At 38.0% G+C, this 21,636-nt stretch overlaps 1 protein-coding gene across 1 annotated transcript in view; it reads left to right on the forward strand.

Moving 5' to 3' along the window:
* The first annotated feature begins 12,207 nt into the window (after positions 1–12,207).
* Positions 12,208–21,636, forward strand: part of PKHD1L1 (PKHD1 like 1) — a 154,188-nt gene continuing 144,759 nt past the window's right edge. Inside the window, exons 1-2 of the mRNA XM_057736239.1 lie at positions 12,208–12,280; positions 14,087–14,176. Coding sequence (XP_057592222.1) covers positions 12,208–12,280; positions 14,087–14,176 — 163 coding nt within the window. The remainder of the gene's footprint in view (positions 12,281–14,086; positions 14,177–21,636) is intronic.

Raw genomic sequence — 21,636 nt, forward strand, 5'->3', positions numbered from 1 at the left:
AAGTGAAGCCTATGAATTCTCTCTCAGAATAATATATTTAAATGCACAAAATAAGATTCTTAGAATTACACAGGAAGACTATACTAAAATATAAGATATTTCAAAATAAATGCATGATATTCCTCTTTCTTAACACAAAAACAAAGCAATGCATTTCAGATACAGGTAAGTTTCATGTCTTATTATTTTAAAATAGTGTAAAGGCTTATTCAAGTTATTTATTAACTTGTATAAGAACATTAAACTGTGAAACAGCATTCAACAGGACAACATATATATATATATGATATATATATAATCATATAAACATGGTATGTTGGACATTCCATCTATTTCAAATTTTTGTTTTAATGGTTGCAAGTATTGAAAATCTTGATTGGTTAAGATATATATATATTTTGCAAATGGAGTTAAAGCTTCTTTACCTCACTTTACAAGGCCAAAAAATCTTGTCTCAAAAAACAGCAGAATTCTCAAAGTCTTTTTGTTTAACTATAACAAGATTCGGTCCTAAGATCATAAGCTAGGACAAAATCTTTGATAGAGTTTTTATCAGGAAGAAAAGGGTTATAGATCTCTGGATCAGCTTTAATACCATCAAGATAGAAGTTAACTTCTGAAGGAGTCCTCAGTAGCTTCTAGGTGTCCACAGATTTCTATTTTTAGAAAAAGTGATAACCATCCCAGGATAAAGCACCTTGTCCAGTATTTCAAAGTTTGGAAAGGATGCCAGCCTCCATTCTGGTCTTCCCAATCAGCTGCTAATCCTAGAGAGCCTACAATGTTTTATTTTAAAGTAGAAACCGTAATGGGCTTGAAATGAAAGATTTATCTCATTCATATGGTTAAAAATAACTGCCAGGTGAAACAGCACATGGATAAATCATTCTTTTCAAAGTATTCTGAGTGTGGAATTTCTTTTCTTTCAGAAAAATTAAAGCAACTGTCTTTAATTCAAATAAGCACCTAGGTCTTGTTCATATCCCGGTCCTCTTATTGACGATTTTTTAAATGCAGTGATTCAGAGGAATTATCAGAGAATAATGTTAATGACTTTTAGGGCAGTTGGCAAAGCTTCTCTCAGGGTTAGAAGAAAAGTCTTAATTCCTGGGGCATATCTGTATAAAAAAAAAAAGAAAAAAAAAGAAATGATGACATCATGAGGTGCTTCCTTTTCCATTAAGGTAGCAATACTGGATACATTACCAAGCATTGCTGGGACCAGTCATGTAAGGAGTATAATGCTTTTCTGGTTGAAGTTTTGTTTGGAAAAATAATTTTCTTAAAAAAACAGAGCACTAAAACAACTTTTCACCATTTCCAACCTGTCAACAGCCTTGATAGTTTCCAAAAGAGACTCACAAAATAAGAATTCTTCTTCCAGGTGCATACTTAAGGGGAATGATGGGGCTGTCAATTCCTGCGGTTGCTTGTTTCAAAATGTTAAGATATTTCAATAATTCTACAACATATCAAAACATTTGACATTAGAACCTTTCCTAGATTTCTGTTGGTTTGAGACCTTGGGAGATAACCAGGTGAAATTTGAAACCAGCCCCCATACATGGAGGGCAAGGAGAGACTGAAGAAAGAGGCAGATGACTCCAGATTGGTAGGTGGAGGGTTTAATAAGCAAGGGAGCTTACATGTGAGGCGTATCTTGGGCAGCTGCAAGACGAGTAGATTTCTGCATCCCACCCCCCCACCTTAAAAGTTTATGCAGAGGCCTTAACTGGGTTCTGTCACATATTCAGTCCAGATGGTCTTAACAATACCTTACTTTCTCAAGTCTGCATCCTTGAAAATGGCTCCCACTGTGGGAACACTGGGCAGAATGTACATTCCAAGGACTGGTGTGGGGGTGAGGACCCTCTGATTGCTCGGGTCCATCTTGAGGGTCAGTCAATGGTCATGTTCTTGATTCAATGACCTCTTCCAATGATTTGTCTTCTGTCCCAGTCCAAAAACCAACTTGAACATTTTCAGTGCACATGGTTGAGCTAAAGTCTCTCTTTAGTTTATAGGATTTTAGAGAAAAGAATTTTGTTGAATTAAAAATTCAAGTTTTGGAACTAACCTAGCTCTTCATCTTGAGATTTTCTTGCATGAAAAAGCCTGCTGTTTGCAAGAGTTTTTAAAAATAAAAACATTGTGGTGGCACAAACCATAAAAAAACTGATTGATAAACTGGACTTCATTCAAATTTAAAATTTCTGCCCTGCAAAAGACGTTGTCAAGAGAATGAAGAGTTAGGCCACAGACTGGGAGAAAATATTTGTAAAAAACATTTCCAGTAAAGGATTATGATCCAAAATATACAAAGAACTCCTAAAATTCAACAATAAGAAAACAAATAACCTGATTTTTAAAATAAGCCAAAAAACCTTAACAGACACCCCACCAGAGAAGATATACAGATGTCAAATAAGCACATGAAAAGATGCTGTACATCACATGTCATCAGGGAAATGCAGATTAAGGCAATAATGACATACCATTATACACCTAATAGAATGGCTAAAACCCAGAGCACTGATGATACCAAATGCTGGGGAAGACGTGGAGTAAAAGGAACCCTACTCATTCCTGGTAGGAATGCAAAATGGTACAGCCACTCTGGAAGAGAGTTTGATGGTTTCTCACAAAACTAAACTTACCCTTACCACATGATCCAGCAATCACACTTCTTGGTACCTACCCAAAGGAGAAGAAAAATTATATTCACATAAAAACCTACACACAATGTTTACAGCAACTTTATTTATAATTGTCAAAACTTAGAAGCAACCAAGATGTCCTTCAGTAGGTGAATGGATAAACAAACTATGGTGCATCCAAACAACAGAATATTATTCAGTGCTCAAAAGAAATGAGCTATCAAGTCATAAAAAGACATAGAAGAAACTTAAATCCATATTACTAAGTGAAAGAAACCAATCTGAAAAGACTGCATACTGTAAGATTCAAACTATATGACATTCTGGAAAAGGCAAAACTATAGAGATGGTAAAATGATCAGTGTTTGTCAGGGATCAGGGGGAGGGAGGAAGGGATAAACGGGAGTACAGAGGATTTTTAGGGCAGTGAAACTGCTCTGTATGAAATTTTAATGGTGTATACATGTCATTATAAATTTGTCCAAACCCATAGAATGTACAAGAGTGAACCCTAAACTATGGACTTCAGGTGATAATGTGTCCATGTAGATTCATCCGTTGTAACAAATGTACCACTCTGGTAGGGAATGTTGATAATGGGGGAGGCTTTGACTTTGGAAGGGCAGTGGGTATACGGGAAATTTCTGTACCTTCCATTCTACTTTGGGAACCTAAAACTATTCTAAAAATAGTCTATTAAAAAATAACAATGTGTTCCATCACATTAATTAATGCACAAGTGTCTGAGACAGGAAAAGTATAGTCATCTGTGGTCTTGTTGTGGGTCTAATAATTCCCTTAAGTAATTATGAGTATAAATGGTGTTTCAATATACCTCCAACAACTGTAATACCATATGAAAATATCTATGCTTTCCTTGGGTGATACTAATATTGCAGATACTGATAACAATACTGTGGTTTGTTGTCTACATCATAATTGAAGGGAATGCAAATTTTCACTTAGAGGAAAGTGAAAATAAAACTGCAGTTTTTTCCCATCTAAGTTCATGAACATCTGCCCTCAGGGGTCTCAGCCATTTTTTGTTTTAAATTCCATCTATATGCTGATGAATAACTCCCGCATTTGTCCACTCACTTGACATTTACACCTGGTTTGTAAGGATAGTTAGCATTTGTTAAAGGCTTACCGTATGCTAGGCACTATTCTAAGCATTTTACATTTACTAAGTCATTTACCTCTTAAAACAGCACTATCAGGTAAGTTTTGTTTTTCTCATTTTACATAGAAAAAAAACCTGCGGCACAAAAATTTTCAATAGCTTGTCCAAGGTTTCCCAACTACTGAGTGGCAGAGTGAAGAAAGGAGTCCAGACACTGCCTCCCAAGCCCATGCTCTTAGCCTCTAAGCAATCCTTCTCCTTTAAAAAAAAAAAAATTTATTTACTTATTTACTTATTTATTTATTTTTATTGGCTGCGTTGGGTCTTCATTGCTGTGTGCAGGCTTTCTCTAGCTGCGGCGAGCGGTGTGCAGCTTCTCATTGCAGTGGCTTCTCTTATGGAGCACAGGCTCTGGGTGCACGGGCTTCAGTAGTTGCAGCACGTGGGCTCAGTAGTTGTGGCTTACTCCGTGGCATGTGGGATCTTCCTGGACCAGGGATGGAACTCATGTCCCCTGCGTTGGCAGGTGGATTCTTAACTACTGCACCACCAGGGAAGTCACTAAGCACCCCTTTTCTTAATCAGCACCCTGAACTCAAGTTGGACAAATCAGGAGTGTGGATCCCCTCCCCCAGAACAGAATCCCCTCCAGCCTTTCCACATCATAGCAAATGGCACCACCATTCACCAAGCATTCACACCCAAAACCTAGAGCATCCCAGGCTTCCCTTACCCCGTCAATACATTCCAAAATATCTCCAACCCATATCCAGGAACCTGCCCATTTCTTAACAATTCCAATACTGCCATTCTAGTTCCATTTTCACCATCTCTAGTGTAGACCACCACAAAAGCATCCTAAACTGGTCTTATTTCCATTCTTGTCTCCAGTTTAAACTCTTAACACAAAGCAGCTACAGTGCATTTTCTGAAATATGAATCAGTCAAGTCACCCACCTCCACTTAAGGTTGGACAGCTCCTTGCATGAGTCCTAAAATCCTTTCCAATTGCCCCTGCCTCTGTCTCCAAACTCATCTCATGCTCCCTTCCCCCCAGTTTGCTATCACCAGTTACCCTGGGTTTTTGTTCCTTTCCAGTTTTTTTTTTTTCTCACTGAAACTTATTTGCCATTTATTTTTAAAAAGGGAGGGAAGAGGGCAATAGGGACGAATTACAAACCATCAGCACTTAATTGATCAGGAAGTATTGTGGAATGTTTCATAATATAAAGTCAAGATTAACAGCTTTTTGTGTACTTCAAAACATTTGTTTAATACCCCTTGGCAAAGGCACATAGGAGGTTGACTTGTTCTCAGTTCTGTACTAAAATCCCAGCTAGGATTATCCTACCATGTAGACAGCTATTTGAGGAAGGGAGGCTTAATAACTTTGCATCTAAAAAAATTTGGGCTCAATTTAGCTTCCATATGTAAATTTATGTAGGATTTTGGAAAAATGAAGAATTACCAAGTGACTCAGCCCTCTGAGAACACTGTCACCTTATTAAATCATTCTACCCAGGGCTGCATTTTTCAAAATGATCTGTCTCATTTTCCAGGGCTTTCAAATAAGTTATACTATAATAAGGTGATTTGTTTCTTTCAACTCACATATAATAAAAAATAAGCATGCACAACAAACTTTTGAGCCATGATACAAGGCTAATTTCTGCTATCAATCTATGTACCTAGGTACCAATATGGCTCATTCACTATTACTAATGCTATTTTTTTTCCAAAATTTGTTCAAGAAAAATGTACTTTTGCTGTAGAAGACAATAATAATGACACTGCTTGCTAAAAACATCTGGAGTTTTTCTTTTACATGCCTTTTAAATCAAATATTACATAGTGGTTATAATGTCAGACATTTTCCATACTCCCAAATAACAAAATGTGCAAATAAGAGAAATAAAGAGAGGAGAATACAAAATCTTCCCTCCCTCCCTCTGAAAGCATGATTTACTGATAAAAATGTTTTCTTAATTAGACTTTTGGGGGGTTGCAAACAACCATAACTGATTGGCAAACTATACACAACTATGGAAATTTATAGGAAGAATATCACTGGGAAAGCTGGCAGATCAAAGTGTGGAAAACAGGTAGGAACTAAGGCATTTTCTAAGACTGCAAAGAAAGAACCTCTGAAACAGTCCTTGTGTGAACCATCTGGTCAGGTCACCTTCAAGGCAATAAACAAACTCCAGCATCACGCTCTCTCTTTGTTCCTCTGCTCAAGATTCAAGCTCCAGGGAGAATCTGATTGGCTTACTTTGCATCACCCCTCCCCCCCACACACACCCCCTTTGACCCAACAGACTATATCTAATGGGGAAGAGAGCATTCCACAAAGCAGAAAGTGGGATGATATAAAAAAGGGAGAAATAAGAGTGCTTTCCAAATAACAACTGTCAACCTCAAACAATGGACACAAAAATTCCCAAGGCAGCAAAAACCAAAACCAAACCCACGGGCTTGCTTGAGAACAAAGGTTTGTTCTATAAGTAGGTTTTAGAGCCCCTTTACCCTTTAACGTCCTTCTAGTTTCTTGCCTTTTTATCTGAGAAAGCTGCTGCTGACAGTGTCATTTTAGTATAGGAAAGTGAATTTAAAGTGGAGTGAGTAAAACCACTAGCTTTCCCAAAGCTGCCTACTCGCTTGCCTGCACCTGCACACCTCAAGTAACTGGAGAAAAAAACGTTACCGTTCTCATTGATTTCACTTCAATTCAAGGCCACCACCCTTGGCTCCCTGCAGTGACTTTATTTTTCCCTGTGCTACTGATTCTCCAACACTTCTAGCTTGTCCTGGCAGGTAGACTCTAAGATGATCCCCAATTATCTCTGCCTATTCTTTCAGGAATCCATTGCAGTCAGGATCGCATCCCCACCATTTGACTGAAACCTCTCTTACCAGTCTCCAATAAGCTCCCCATTGTTCAATCCAAAGGTGATTCTCCATACTCTCTTTCCTTGATACAGCAGCGGAAATTGATAGTTACTGCTTCCTCCTCCTTAAAATACTTCTCTACTTGGCTTCCCAGGCAATACTCTAACCTGATTTTTCTGTTGCCTCTTTGACCACTCCTCCTCAGTCAGCTTTGCTTGTTTTTCTTCATCTTTCCTATTACTAAAAAGTGGAGTTTCCAAAGGCTTTTCATGTTTCCATCTATATTCTACTTGCTATGTGATTCACATTTGGTCTCACTGTTTTCATTTTACTTTTTAAAATAAATTTATTTATTGGCTGTGTTGGGTCTTTGTTGCTGCATGTGTGGCAAGCAGGGGCTACTCTTCATTGCAGTGCGCAGGCTTCTCATTGCAGTGGCTTCTCTTGCTGCGGAGCACCAGCTCTAGGCATGTGGGCTTCAGTAGTTGTGGCACATGGGCTCAATAGTTGTGGCTCACAGGCTCTATAGCGCAGGCTCAGTAGTTATGGCACGTGGGCTTAGTTACTCCGTGGCATGTGGGATCTTCCCGGACCAGGGCTCGAACCCGTGTCCTCTGCATTGGCAGGCGGATTCTTAACCACTGCCCCACCAGGGAAGTCCCAGTCTCACTGTTTTTAAAATATATGCTCATGATTCTCAGATTGCTATCTTCAACCTGGATTTTCCCCTGAACTTCAGATTCAAAAACCAGACTTGCTATTTCACATCTCACTTGATGTCTAATAGGTCTTAAACCTGATATGTACAAAAGTGAGCTATTGATACACTCACCCAAATCCACCCCTTCAACACTCTTCCTTAGCAGTGAACAGCCCCCATACTTCCAGGCTATGGCGTTGAGACCCAAAGACTTGTGGTCATGTTTGACTCCTCCTTTTTGTCTCTTACCGTCCATGCTTCTTGTCAGCAAATCTTGTTAACTCTGGTCTCCAATATATCCAGCATCTGACCCCTTCACACTACCAACATTGTTACCATCCTGGTCAAGCTACCAGTATTCTTGCCTAGATTATTTGCACTAGCCATCTAATTGATCTCCCTACCTCTGCCCTGCCCCAGTGCAACAAAATAGCAGCTGGTGTTTCTTTGAAAACATAAGCTGGAGCATGTCACATTTCAGCTCAATATCCTACAGTGGATTCCCATGTCACTCGGACTCAAACCAGTGATGCTCCATGACCTGCTCCTCCTCTTATTACTTCCCTGACCTCGCATCTTGTAGCACCCTTCTTATTCTCACCACTCCGGCTCTCCTGCCCCTTACACACCACGCACACTACCTTCTCACTCACTGGCTTTTCTTCTCCCTGTTACCTAGAATGTTCTTCTCCCAAATGGCTAAGCTACTCACTTCAGACTTTCAGATCTTTACTCCAAGTTCCCTTTCTCCATGACAACTTCTTGTTCATCCTATCTACAACTCCATCACACCCTACACACACACATGCACACAATCCTATTCTTCGGTGCTTTATTTTTCTCTTTCTAGCATCTATTACTTTCTAACATACGAAATATTTTACTCATTTATTTTGTTTATTGTTTGTTTCCACTAAAAGTGTAAGTTCCCTGAGAACAGAGGTTTTTTAAAAAAAATTACTGTCATCTTCCTAATGCCTAGTATACTGAATAATTGTTGAAAGCAAACTATTGTCTTGTAGGTACCTCATGTTGTTCATCATCTCTCACAATTAGGTCTGGATTCAAAATCAGGCTCCAGCGCACAGCTCATTTTCCAAGTCAGGTGAATTCAGAAGTGAATTGCTTATTCCTTCTGGTTCTGTAAGAGTTATTGCTTTTTCTTATTATGTTTAAATCACAGGATCAACAAGTTTAAAACCTATCTCTTTTTTCATCATAAGGGCAGGCAGGATCAGCTATATAATTTTGAGGTTCCAGACAAAATTAAAATAGGGATTCCCTCATTCAAAAAGCATTAAGGATTTCAAGATGGTGACAGCAGATCATTAAACCAAGCAGGGGACCCTCTGAGACTGCGCAAGTCATATTCCCATGATGCTTGCCCCATAGGCAGGTTTTTGCTGGAGTTAGATTTTTAAAAAACTTAAATAAGCACACTGTTTGGTAGTTAGGATTCTCTTCACGTTTTCTCATGCCCATGTTCCATAATGAGTCTCTATGGCAAAGATTTAGAGATTCTAAAGATGAATACAATTTAAATCATTAGTCATGTAAGCTACGTAACCACTTTTTCTGGTTCCAAGTTGATGTTTTGGTTATACAAATTTCCATCTAGTTATACTTATTTATTGTCACTTATGTTAATAATTTAAGATAAAAAAATCTCACTGGTGTGATATTTTTCATGAGATTGATTTATCATATAAATATGCATTATCTATAATAGAAATGTTAAAGATGCTCATTCGTTCAAGAAGAATTGAGTAAAAATCTATAAATGTACAGAGCTTGGCTCTTTAAGAAATTTCAGCATTACGTAACAGGAAAGCAGGCTATTTGCTGAAATATCAATTTTCCTAAAGCCAATTAGCCAAGTGATCAATTTGTTGAATGACTAATTTGCCAAGTTTGCTAAATTAAATGAATGCAGTTTAACATAAATATTCAGCAGCTTGAACTTGTTTGATTTTGGTTACTGATGGTGAAATAAATAGAAAAATTATACTCACACTTTTCATATTATGTGATATTCATGTCACATTATATGGATATATATATTTTATGTACGTATACACATATATAAGTGTACGCTTGTATATATATATTTGTACATACATACATAGCTAACTTGTTACAAGACTAGGCATACAGGAAGTAAAGATATCTAGAAGGGACAATTATGATCTGGAAGGAACCATGTGGTTAGTACAAGTAGAAAAATGAAATAAAACACAATAGGATTAACCACATTATATATTAAATATTGTACGCCATTTGCTGATGGATATACTCAAAGAATTTTGTGAAAGAATCTTAAAAATATTAAAAGTTCGGCAAAACAGAAATCAACATAAAAAGACCCCTAATCACTTTATTGATATATCCAAAACTTAAGAAAAATTATACTTTTTGTTATAAACAATATAGAGCCTTTCTTTAAGAAAGCCTGCTTATTTCAGTGATTCCTGATTAGAAATCACAACTTCAGTATATGTCTGTGACAAGATTTTTCACCTACTTGTGACTTCTTTCATAATAATTTTGAATGACATTTTCTACTTTTTTAATACTAAAAGCATTTTAAACATTCTTTTTAGTATCATTTAGCCTATGCCTCCCACTCCATTTAAACTTATAAACTTAAACACGTGCAAAAATCTGGATTTTGAATAAAATTGAATTCACTCTTTGGTGAAGAAATCTAAAATTTAATTTAGATTAATTCAATTTACCTTTAATTGGAAACACCAGAAATAAATCAAAATTAACCAAACAATTCCATATAGAAATTCCCACATTAATTTTTATTTTGGTTGTTGATATTGAAATATATACTTCTAGTTATTTCATAGCAAAGAAGATGTGGCACATATATACAATGGAATATTACTCAGCCATAAAAAGGAATGAAATTGAGTTATTTGTAGTGAGGTGGATGGACCTAGAGACTGTCATACAGAGTGAACTAAGCCAGAAAAAGAAAAACAAATACTGTATACTAACTCATATATATGGAATCTAAAAAAAATGGTACTGATGAGCCCTGTGACAGGGCAAGAATAAAGATGCAGATGTAGAGACTGGACTTAAAGACACGGGATGGGGGGCAAAGGGGAAGCTGGGATGAAGTGAGAGAATAGCACTGACATATACACACTACCAAATGTAAAATAGATAGCTAGTGGGAAGCTGCTGCAAAACACAGGGAGATCAACCCTATGATAAGTGATGACTTAGAGGGGTGGGATAGGGAGGGTGGGAAGGAACTATGGGAGGGAGGGGATATGGGGTTATATGTATAAATATAGCTGATTTACTTTGTTGTACAGCAGAAACTGGCACAACAGTGTAAAGCAATTATAGGCCAATAAAGAGCTTAAAAAAATAATAACCTAAAGTGAATATTTTTGTTAAAGCTGCTAATTATTGCTATACAACATTGCAATCTTTAATTTAGTAAAACTGGCAAATAATTAATTAGCAAATTGGCATTCAATTAACTGATTTTCTGCCAGTTGGTCCGCTTCCAGATAGAAGATGGAAGAGAAAAATATTAGATACAAGTGATTGGAGAAGCAGGAAGAAACCCAAGACTATTAGGAGGAATGGAATTTCAAGAAAGATGTCAACAGTGTCTCATGCTACAGAGAGTTCCAAGAGAAGTAAGGAAGGCCAGTGTATGTTTGTAGGCACTGCTTTCACTAGCGTGGTGACAGTCTGCACAAAATTATAAGACGACTATAATTAACTAAATCTAACAACAACAACAACAACAAAAATTAACCCCAATGAGATAGATAAAAACTCCTGAAAAGCAAGGACCTAATTTTATTTGTTTCACCCATTTTAGAGTTCTCTCTTCTATTTCTTCTCTCTTCCCTCCCAACTAGAGTTGTCAGAGTTAGTAAATTAAAATACAATATGCCGAATTAAATGCAAATTTCAGAAAATTAATGAATGGTTTTTAGTATAAGTATGTCCTAAGCATTGCAAGCCCTCGGTAGAAGTCTGCCAAGTAGGGGCCAGTGGAGGGCATAAGAGCCCTGGCTCTGGAGTCACTCGGCTTGAGTCCTCACTCTACACTTGGGTGTATGGCCTTGGGCAAGTTACTTAACCTTGGCCTCAGTCTATGGCTTGTAAAGATGGGGATCATAATAATAGCAATAGATCTTTTGGAACTACTGTGAGTTGAAGTCTCGAAGGCGCGTGCTTGGGGACGTGCCCAGAGACCAGTAAACCTAAGTATGACTGTCAAAGGGAGAGCACGAGCTTCTATGAATGCGAAGGGGGAAAATGTGTGGGATTTGTGTATTCGGTGGACTTTGAGGCTCACCTGGGGATGATTAATAACCAAGGCAGATGAAAGGGTACAGGTCCAGAAATAGGGGTTGAGGGGTAGAGAAGAAGAGGATGGAAGGAAGGAGGGGGGTGAGAGGAGAGAAAGGACGGGAGGGAAGACAGAAAAGGCGCGATTGACGGAAAACCTGCCGGTTGACCTCTCGTGCTGAGAAAAAGTGCGGCTCTGACACCTGCGGAGGCCGCCCTGGGGCGTCAGCACCCAAGCTGCAGCGCGGAGGTTCGATGGTTACTGACCCGCAGGGGCCGGCTGGGTGCTCGGGGGAAGGGGTGTGCGTCTGCGCGCGAACCCCGGGGGCGCCCGGGCCGGCGGGGCGGGGCGGGGCGGGGCGGGGCGGGGCGGGGCGGGGCAGGCCCCGGGGGCGGCCGAGTCCGCCTGCGCGCGTGGGACGGGGCGGGCGCGCGAGCCAGCGGAGCCCGGGCGCTGGCGGCGGCGGCGAGCGGGCGGCGGGCGTGGAGTCTGCGGATTTGGCGCGGCCATGGGACACTTGTGGCTCTGGGGGACCTGGGGCTTCTGGGGGCTGCTCCTGTGCGTCGCGGACCCCCGCACAGGTAACCCCGGGGGGCGCCAGGGAGGCAAGCAGGAGAGGTCCGTGGAGACACAACCCTCGCTCCCCGGGGTCACGGGAGGGGCGGCACCGCCTGGCACCAGCCCTGGGACAAGGCTAAGGGTGCGGCTGCAGGGCGATCCTGGGGGCCAGGTTAAGCTCTTGCCGGCAGGGTTGCTGCTTGAATTAGGAAACCTCACCCCCTCCATCCCTGGTGACTCAGTTGCAAAAGAGACTGAAATTTGGGTAGGGGTTGGGGACGCAATCCAATTCCTCCCTTTTTTCACAATTCTTGGGTCCCTTCCCCACTGAAGGGAGGACAGAGCCTCCCAGTAGGACAGGAATGGGTCTTTGTGGCGGGTGTCAGTCATTTCCAGGGGCAGCTGCCCTGTGCCTTCAAAGTAATACCCAGGAGAGGTCTGGGAAGGGACTGATAAGATAAGAAATTGGAGTTGTCCGTGGAGATAACGGGGAGGATGAACCTGAGATAGGGGAGGAGCAGCGCTTCTACGGGATAGGATCCAGCTCCCTCGCTGGAGTTTCCTACTCTTGGCTGTGGGCTGCTCCAAGTTACAAATGTGCCTGAAGCAGGAGCGGCCTTGGAGCTCTTGGCAAAGACAGACCCAAAGCGCAGGGTCATCTTTACGCTGGAGAGCTTTTGCCATCGTAGATGAAGTCCACACTAAACTTTTCTCAGGCAGGAAGTAACTAAATAATAATTTCTTTAACTTTTTCTCATTGATCCATTTCAGAGAATTTCTGTGGCTTTTCTTTGTGTCTCCACTTAAATTTTTCCACCTATTCTGAGAATTTGTTACCGGATCTAATAATTACCAAATCTGTACATTTTAAGCAGAAAAGAAATCCTTTTAGCCATCAGGTAACTTTGAGTTATTTTGAAGCATTAACTGCAGTTCCCCAAAGAAGCTGCTCACTCACCCCTGTATTTGCAGAGGCATCTCTCTTTGCCTAGAACTCTGTTTCCCGCAGTTGGTCCAGTCTTCCAGTCTAGCTAATTCATGTTTGCTCTCCGAGATGCAGCAGAGACACCATTCTTTCAAGAAGCCGGTGTGACGCAAGCAGTGTGGATGAAATGCCCCTTCTTAGCCACAGGGCCCCTGTGCTGTCTTCTTTCACTCTGTACTAAGCTGACCTTTTGGAAAGTTGGGACTGTCGCACGTTTTTAAATGCCCAGGAACCTAACACTGTTTGCTGAATGAATTAGTGACCTTTACATTAAGAACTCACTATCAGAAGGCTAGAAAGGTGCTAGAAATGATCTTCCTTGAAGTCTTACTCAGTCTCAGAAAACAATTACTTCTTAAAACACAACATTCCTTTTTGTACCTGGACTGTTCTTTCAGTTTACCTAGCTTTGCATTTCTTATGGGCTTTGATAATGACCTATTCTCCATAGAGCTGTTTCTCCAGTGTTGTCTGCGGCTGTGTGGGCTGATAGCTGTAGTTATAGAACTGCAGCTAGCAGAGCACTAAATGAAATTAAGGTCTAATGAATGTTTTATAATATGGTAGGTAAGAATGATGAAAATGATATATTATTCCTCTTCTTTGTAGCATGTAAGATAGTGCTTTACATAAAGCCAGTGAGTATTAACTAAGTTAATGACTGAACTCCCTGTCAAGTCATTGGTTAGTAGTAGAACCAAAAGTAAAAGCTGGGGGTATTTATTTTCTGTCCTATAATCTACATGATGTTTTTCTTACACCATTGTAATTTCTGGTACAAAATTTGATGCTTGGAATGAAGTACTTGATGCTTTTACTTCTACTATACTTTAATGTCTTTCAGATGGCCCTAAAATAATTCCCAAAGTCACAGAAATAATACCTAAATATGGCAGCATAAATGGAGCAACAAGGCTGACTATCAAAGGAGAAGGTATTATTGCCTTTTTTTTTTTTTTCCCCACCAAGGTTGAGGTATTTTTTAAAGGCTGTTTCACATTTAGAGATTTATAGTTTTTTAAAAAATCCACTAGAGTTGCTTCTCTATTTGGCCAGGGTACTAAAACTCTATTCTCTTTGACACCTGATGAAACCCCTGAAATTCGCTATCAACCTGACCGTCTGAATTTGTATTATAATTACTTGTTTAACTTCAAGATCTGGACTATAATGATTGAATTGAAAGGAATGTCTTTAACCCAACTCTACAGTTACTTTTGTTCTTCGTGGGTCTAATAACATTTATCTTTATATTAAATAGAGCATTTGGGGGGTTTTGGGAGTAGGATGTTAGTAAGAAGATATGTTAGAGAAGTAGAATGGTAATGAACAGAGAAAGACGATTGAAAGCAAATCTTTGGATCCCTTCTTCTGTCACCCAATCCTTATCATATGCTTCATCAAAGCATGGGTTATATATGACTCTCTCTTTGCCTGGTCTTGGGATGAAAACAAAGTAGGCAATTAGGAAATATATTTAATAAGCGACTGTTCCTAGGATTCAGTAGAGATAGGTGGTTCTTTTAGTCATTAGGCCTTTACAGTCTAAATGATAGTAATGTTCACGGATTTGAAGTCTCAAAATTTTAAGATGCTAATTCTCTCCGAATTTCGCTAAAGATTCAGTGAAATACAAATAAAAATCGTAACTTTGTGGTTAAAAAAAATAAATGACAGTAATATTCAGATGCTTACGAATTTTTGAAGGATGGGAAAGAAAAATTTTTGAAGAATATTAATAAAAGCTATTATTTAGTCTTTAAGATAAGAGGAAGTTTTTGGAGTCAGAATTGACAAAGCAAGAGATTTAACAATTCTGTCATATATATTGAAATGTCTTCAATACTTCTAAGTAAAATTTCTGTAGAATTTAATCTCTCAGTGATATACTTGAAATGGTTTGTGCCTCTAAATTGTGAACGATATATTTTGGATTAAAGCGTGTTTTTTTAAAGTGAGACATCTGGAGACAATGTGTTTGCTAAAGACTTTTTAAAATGTCTTTATCCGTATCTCCGTTATATGATATATTGCTGTCAACATTTGCTTAGATAGTGTGCTTAACAGAGATTTAAATGTTATGAAAGAAATGCCCAAAACAAAACAAAAAAACTGCTCAGCTATTTCCTTCTGCATCAAGATCTGCACTTTTTCTGATCCGGCAACCATGGCTTGAGTTTAGGTACCATAGACTCAGATCATCCCTAGTTAGAAATAGGAAAAAAACAAAACAAACAATTCCATTCTTAAGGCATTTTGGAAGAACATCCTTATTAATCTAACTATAACCTTTGCTCTTTGGTGGATTTCTGAGGCTCAGGAGTAATTCTCTTACCTATGAAGCACAAAGTGTCATGGTGAATTTCTGGTTTTCTGATCAGTTTGTATTTCTGGATACTTTTGGCAGGGAATTGTAGAATAGTTAAATCCTATTTGAATTGCACATAGCTGTACCCCACCCTGATGTGTCTTACCTCTCCTTGCTTTAACTGTACACTGTAGGGGACTAAAATTGTTTATAGCTTGTCTTTCTCAGAGGCTGAGTCTAAATACTGTTTGGGGGTAGGGGGGCATGATATATACAGAATGTGTATGAAGCGATGATGATGGATTTACAAAACACACTGGACCTCCGAAGCTGCATGGATGCAGTACTTGACCAAAGTTTATTTGAAGGAGCTAAATTCACATAATAGTCCAATGCTGTGTCTGACTCATCCTCCATGTTTAGAATTGAATACAGAGATAACGTATTAATCACAGAAGAACACTTTCTAAATGGAACTGTAAATGCTAGATCACCTAAATGTTGGTCCCATATGACTTTTAAGATTTTTATTTTTGTAAAGGCCGCAATGAAAAAGTAAAATAGAGCAATATTTGAGTTGGGTTCTCTGAAATTCCACCTTCTAGAAAGATCCATCGTTAACATTTTTGTGTATGCAAATGACTTTTGTCTACTTTCACACCTAATGACCTTTACAGGCAAAAATTTGCTACTGCATTACTTTGTTCTAAATGCTGTCTTCAGGAGCCAAAGATACAATTTTACAATTATGTAAATTTTGTGTATTATAATTTTACAGTTACGCTGCCCAAGTAAAAGTGTTTTGAGCAGTGGCATGACCATGGAAATCATTGTGTCTCCTTCTAAGATGACTGACTTGATGAGGAGTATTATCATTTTGATAAGTTCTGGAGTGTTTCTAACTTTATTGGGTTTATTACTTTATATTCATACCTTATATTTCTCAATTGTCTTCCTGGATATTTCTCTTTGTTTAAAAAAATCAGTGAGCTGGAAGGAATACCATTTTACTTTTGTTCTTTTTTCTTATCCATTTCCCTATTACAATGTGTAGCTCATGTATTTTTGTTTAAATGAAGTGAATTATATAATTTTTATAGTATTATGGAAAGCACATAGACTTTAGTCAGGTCCAACTGGCTTTCAACTCCAACTTTGCCACTTCCCACTAGGGCACTGGGGCAAGTTTCTTCTCTAAGCCTCTGCTTCCTCATCAGTGAAATGGGATATTCATTCCTACATGTTGGGGCTATTGTGAATATTGAAAAGGATGATGTATCTAAGGCACCCATATATAATATCTGCTCCATAATTTAGAGCTATTTTATATTTATTATTCTTTGGCATTTTTGTCATAGAGATGGTTCATTCTTTAGAAGTTATGCTCCATCACACTGGACCGTTTTTTCCCATTGTTTTCAGTGTTACAGCTTTTAAGTAGGTTTATACAGTCTCAACCCTGCTTTTTTGTTTTTTGTTTTTTTTAACCAGAGAAACCAAAACAGCCTGCATTGTACATGACAACTGCTGGCTTTTGACAACACACACATTTTTCCGTGATAGTAGCACAGGTTGCTATCAGGAGACCCAGGTCTGGATGCCTGGCAAGTCTTGTCTCCAGTTTTTCCGCCAAAGGAAAAAATACATCAGCGTGCCAGGAATTTCTGTCTGAAGCCTCAAGCTTTTCTGTTTCCAGGGTACACCCAACCCTTCATGTAATCTTTGTGCTTTGGAGTACTTCCAGAGGCATCTTCTTTATACTCAATTATTTATTTAGAATTATACTTTTAAATTAAAATTCTTTTTAATAGGTGATTCCTTTCTATTTCTTTTTAACTCTTTGAAACTAGGTAAGAAATTAGAAATATTTCCATAGTTGTTTTTTTCACCAAAATTTATAATGAGAATATTTACAAATCTTATTGATTTAGTTCATATTTTCCTATATATTTTACTCCCAGGAAATATAAATATATATATGTGTGTATATATATATATGAGACATACATGTGTGGGTGTGTATATATATATATACATACACACACATACATACACATATATTATTAAAACAACTCCTAAGCTAAAAACAGTATCATCTTTTGTTGGTATTATTTTTTTAGAACTGTGTTTTTCTTAGGAATGCTCAAGAACAGATCTGCATTACTGTATCATTGATGTGACATATGCCTAATAGGAAAATAAACACATATATCACATCCTGAGCCACACCACAAGTAAAACCTTCTATTCTTTAGTTGGTTGCTGGCAGCCCTTATGTGTATTCCGCACTCAATGTGAACTCCAAAGATAAGCAGAAATTGGCAAAAGAAAAGAGTGGCTTTACAAGTAGCTTGCTTTTCTGTGTATTCATGTATCTTCTCACAATTCCATTTGAGCAGTAACTGCCTTCCTAGATTCAAAACTGCAAACTCAATGCAAATATGTTTCACACGTTAAATTGATGTGTTTGTACTTTAGCCTATGCTGGAGGAGTCCTGTTTGGTTAAGTTTTAAGCTTACGAGACAACAGAGGTGTTTATTGAAATCCTTATCCTTCGTTGAGTTTCTGCTTATTTTTTCTACATATAAAGACTAGGAGAGGAGCTAAGAACATAGGGTCTGGAGGAAGTTACACTGGGTAACTGGAGATAGCTTTGTAATGTGCATTTTAAAATATTATTTTTCTCTGAATATCACAAGAGTGCCAAGTTGGTATCCACAACCTGGGTTTGAATCCTGGTCACCCACTTATTCTGTTATTTTTTTAAAAAAAGATATTAATACTAATAACTATTTTGTGACATTATATAATAAGAGTATATATTATTTGAGCTCTTAACCTATAAATCAGGCACCACATTAAGTACTATACATAAATTCTCATTTAGTCTTCCTGATAATTCCTGCTAAGTAGGTTATTGTGGTCATTTTTCCGATGAAGAGACTAAGGCTAAGAAAGTTTGTGTCTAAAACTAATGCTAAAGTTCATACAGCAAGAAAATGCTGGAGCAGGGATTCCCACCCAGGATGTCAAGGTTCAAATGCCCTTTCCTGTAAACAGCACTGTCACCTGACATGCACCGTTACCAGAGCAGTGGCACAGGGCTGTGGCATTTGATGAGCATCTGGCATAGTGAAGCCCTGCTTTCAGTCCTGCGCTAAACCAGACAATTAATGTTGTCTCATAGACCTTTGTAGAACACTGAAAATGTTCATTAAATTGAAAGCCACACCACAAACCTTAGGTAACCCCAAATCAGCCACTTCAACTAGTAAAGGTTAACATGAGCACATATTGTAGTGGTGATTGTTTTGTTGAAACATACTTGAAAACTATTGACAATTTAAGGTAAATACCTAATGTTTATTTTTTCCTAACATTAATAATATAAATACATAGAATTTAAAGAGTTTAATCTGCATATCTGCATTAACCTTTTTCTTCCTACTGATTTTATTATTGTCCTGTGGGACAATGTGATCTGTAGCTAATTAAGTTCTAGCAGTTAAATAGCTTATACGTTTACACTAATGGCATGGATGCAAATCTTTTAGTGTAAAGGAAAATGTTTCATAATTTCAAAAATATCAGTCATCAATTTGGCTGTACTGCTGTTTTAATCTTAAGAATTTGTGATATTCAGAGAAAATAATATGTAAAAATGCACATATTTTTAGAACTCAGAATTTAGAAATTTTAGATTTTGAAATAATCTGGGCAAAAACTGTTTATTTACTAATTTGACTTTATTCCAAAAATCTGTTATAACCTAGACAACTTCGTAGATTCACTGTGCATACTAGAATAGTGTTAAGTACCTATTTAACATTTTTATTAGAATACTTAATTTTAGGATTTAATCAATAAAACATCATCCAATTAATCTTACTATAGGTTTTATTTTTTTAATTAAAAATTTTTTCCCTGTTTATTTTTAATTGGAGTATAATTGCTTTACACTACTGTGTTCGTTTCTGCTGTACAGTGAAGTGAATCAGCTCTATGTGTACCTATATCCCCTCCCTCTTGAACCTCCCTCCCAGCCACCCCCATCCCACCTATCTAGGTCGTCACAGAGCACCGAGCCAAGCTTCCTGTGCTTTATAGCGTGCTCCCACTAGCTATCTGTTTTATGCATGGTAGTGTATATATGTGAATCCCAATCTCCCAATTCATCCCACCCCTCCCCTTTCTTCCCTGTGTACACATGTCCGTTCTCTACATCTATGTCTCTATTCCTGCCCTGCAAATAGGTTCATTTGTACCATTTTTCTAGATTCCACATATGTACGTTAATATAGGATATTTGTTTTTTTCTTTCTGGCTTACTTCGCCCTGTGTGACAGACTCTGGGTCCATCCATATCTCTACAAATGAACCAATTTTATTCCTTTTTATGGCTGAGTGATATTCCATTGTATATATGTACCACATCTTCTTTATGTATTCATCTGCTGTTGGACATTTTGGTTGTTTCCATGTCCTGATTATTGTAAATAGTGCTCAATGAACATTGGGGTACATGTGTCCTTTTGAATTATGGTTTTCTCAGGGTATGTGCCCAGGAGTGGGATTGCTGGATCATATGGTAATTCCGTTTTTAATTTTTTTAAGGAACCTCCATACTGTTCTCCATAGTGGCTGTACCAATTTACATTCCCACCAACAATGCAAAATGGTTCTCTTTTCTTCACACCCTCTCCAGCATTTACTGTTTGTGGATTTTTTGATCATGGTCATTCTGACCAGTGTGAGGTGATAACTCATAGATTTTATTCCTCGGGTTTATTTCAGAATTGAATGTGGTTTCAACAGTATAAAATACTTTAAAAATTATTTTATTGAAGTATAGTTGATTTACAATGTTGTGTTAATTTCTGCTGTACAGCAAAGTGATTCAGTTATACATATGTATGTGTGTATATATGTATGTAAATATATATTTATTCTTTTTCATATTCTTTTCCATTGTGGTTTATCACAGGATATTGAATGTAGTTCCCTGTGCTATATGGTAGGACCTTATTGTTAAAATATTTATGCATAAAATATTTTAAGCATAAAAATGCTTAGTTTACTTCCAAATCTAGTTTGAATTTTCATGCATTTATAGTAAGATTAAAATAATCTTCCGCCTGTTTCACGTCATCCATTTCTCTGTTTCTGTTGGATCATACCCATCAGCATGCAGATATACTGTTATTTCACCCACCTGAAAATAAGCAAAAGCAAAACCATCAACTGTCCCCTTGGTCCACACCCCCCTGCAGATACCCCATTTCTCTGCTTCACTTTACAGTAAAACTCCTTTAAAGGTTACCAGTATTTGTTCTCTTTACTTATTGTCCTCCATCTTCTCTCAGACCCATGCCAAGCAGTCATTTATCCATTGCTCACTGAAACAAGCATCTTCACCCCTGCCCCCAGTCTGTTCTCACCCCTGCCCCATTCTATTCTTGAAAGAGCAGCTTGTGAATCTTGAAAAGAATGTTAGATAATACCACTTCTCTATTTTAAAGCCTCCAATGTTTTCACACTTGTAAAAATAAGCTACATGACTCCATTTGTAGTCTCATCTTCTGCGACTTCTCCTGACTCATACTAATTCAACCACACTTGTTAATTCTTTTTTTTTTTACAAGGAATATAATAATTTATTAGATACCTGGTAGTGTAGGCCAAAGTATTTAAATGTAAAGCAAAATTTCTTTGAAGTTTTATTTAAAACTTCTTATGTAGTTTCCATCCTAAGTCACAATAGAGCCATATTTTCTTTGGTTTACAGTACATTTCTTCAAAACCTTTCATTAAAGTAGACCCACTCTGAGAGCCACACTTGTTAATTCTTAAATCCACAAACCTCCTCCCACCACAGGGACCTGGAACACTCTGTTCCAACTAAAATGTACTTCCCATAGATATTCTCATGGCTTATTCCTCCTGAAATCTTCCATGACCATATATGTCACATGCCTTCTTGGCATCTTCTTGGCATCACCTCAGATATCATAAATGTTACAAACTATTCCCTGGGCTCTTAATTTACTTTCCATTGTCAGCCTCCCTGGTGGGCAGACCTGTGAGT

Source organism: Hippopotamus amphibius, chromosome 5 (genome assembly GCF_030028045.1).
Source record: "Hippopotamus amphibius kiboko isolate mHipAmp2 chromosome 5, mHipAmp2.hap2, whole genome shotgun sequence".
Taxonomy (NCBI): domain Eukaryota; kingdom Metazoa; phylum Chordata; class Mammalia; order Artiodactyla; family Hippopotamidae; genus Hippopotamus; species Hippopotamus amphibius.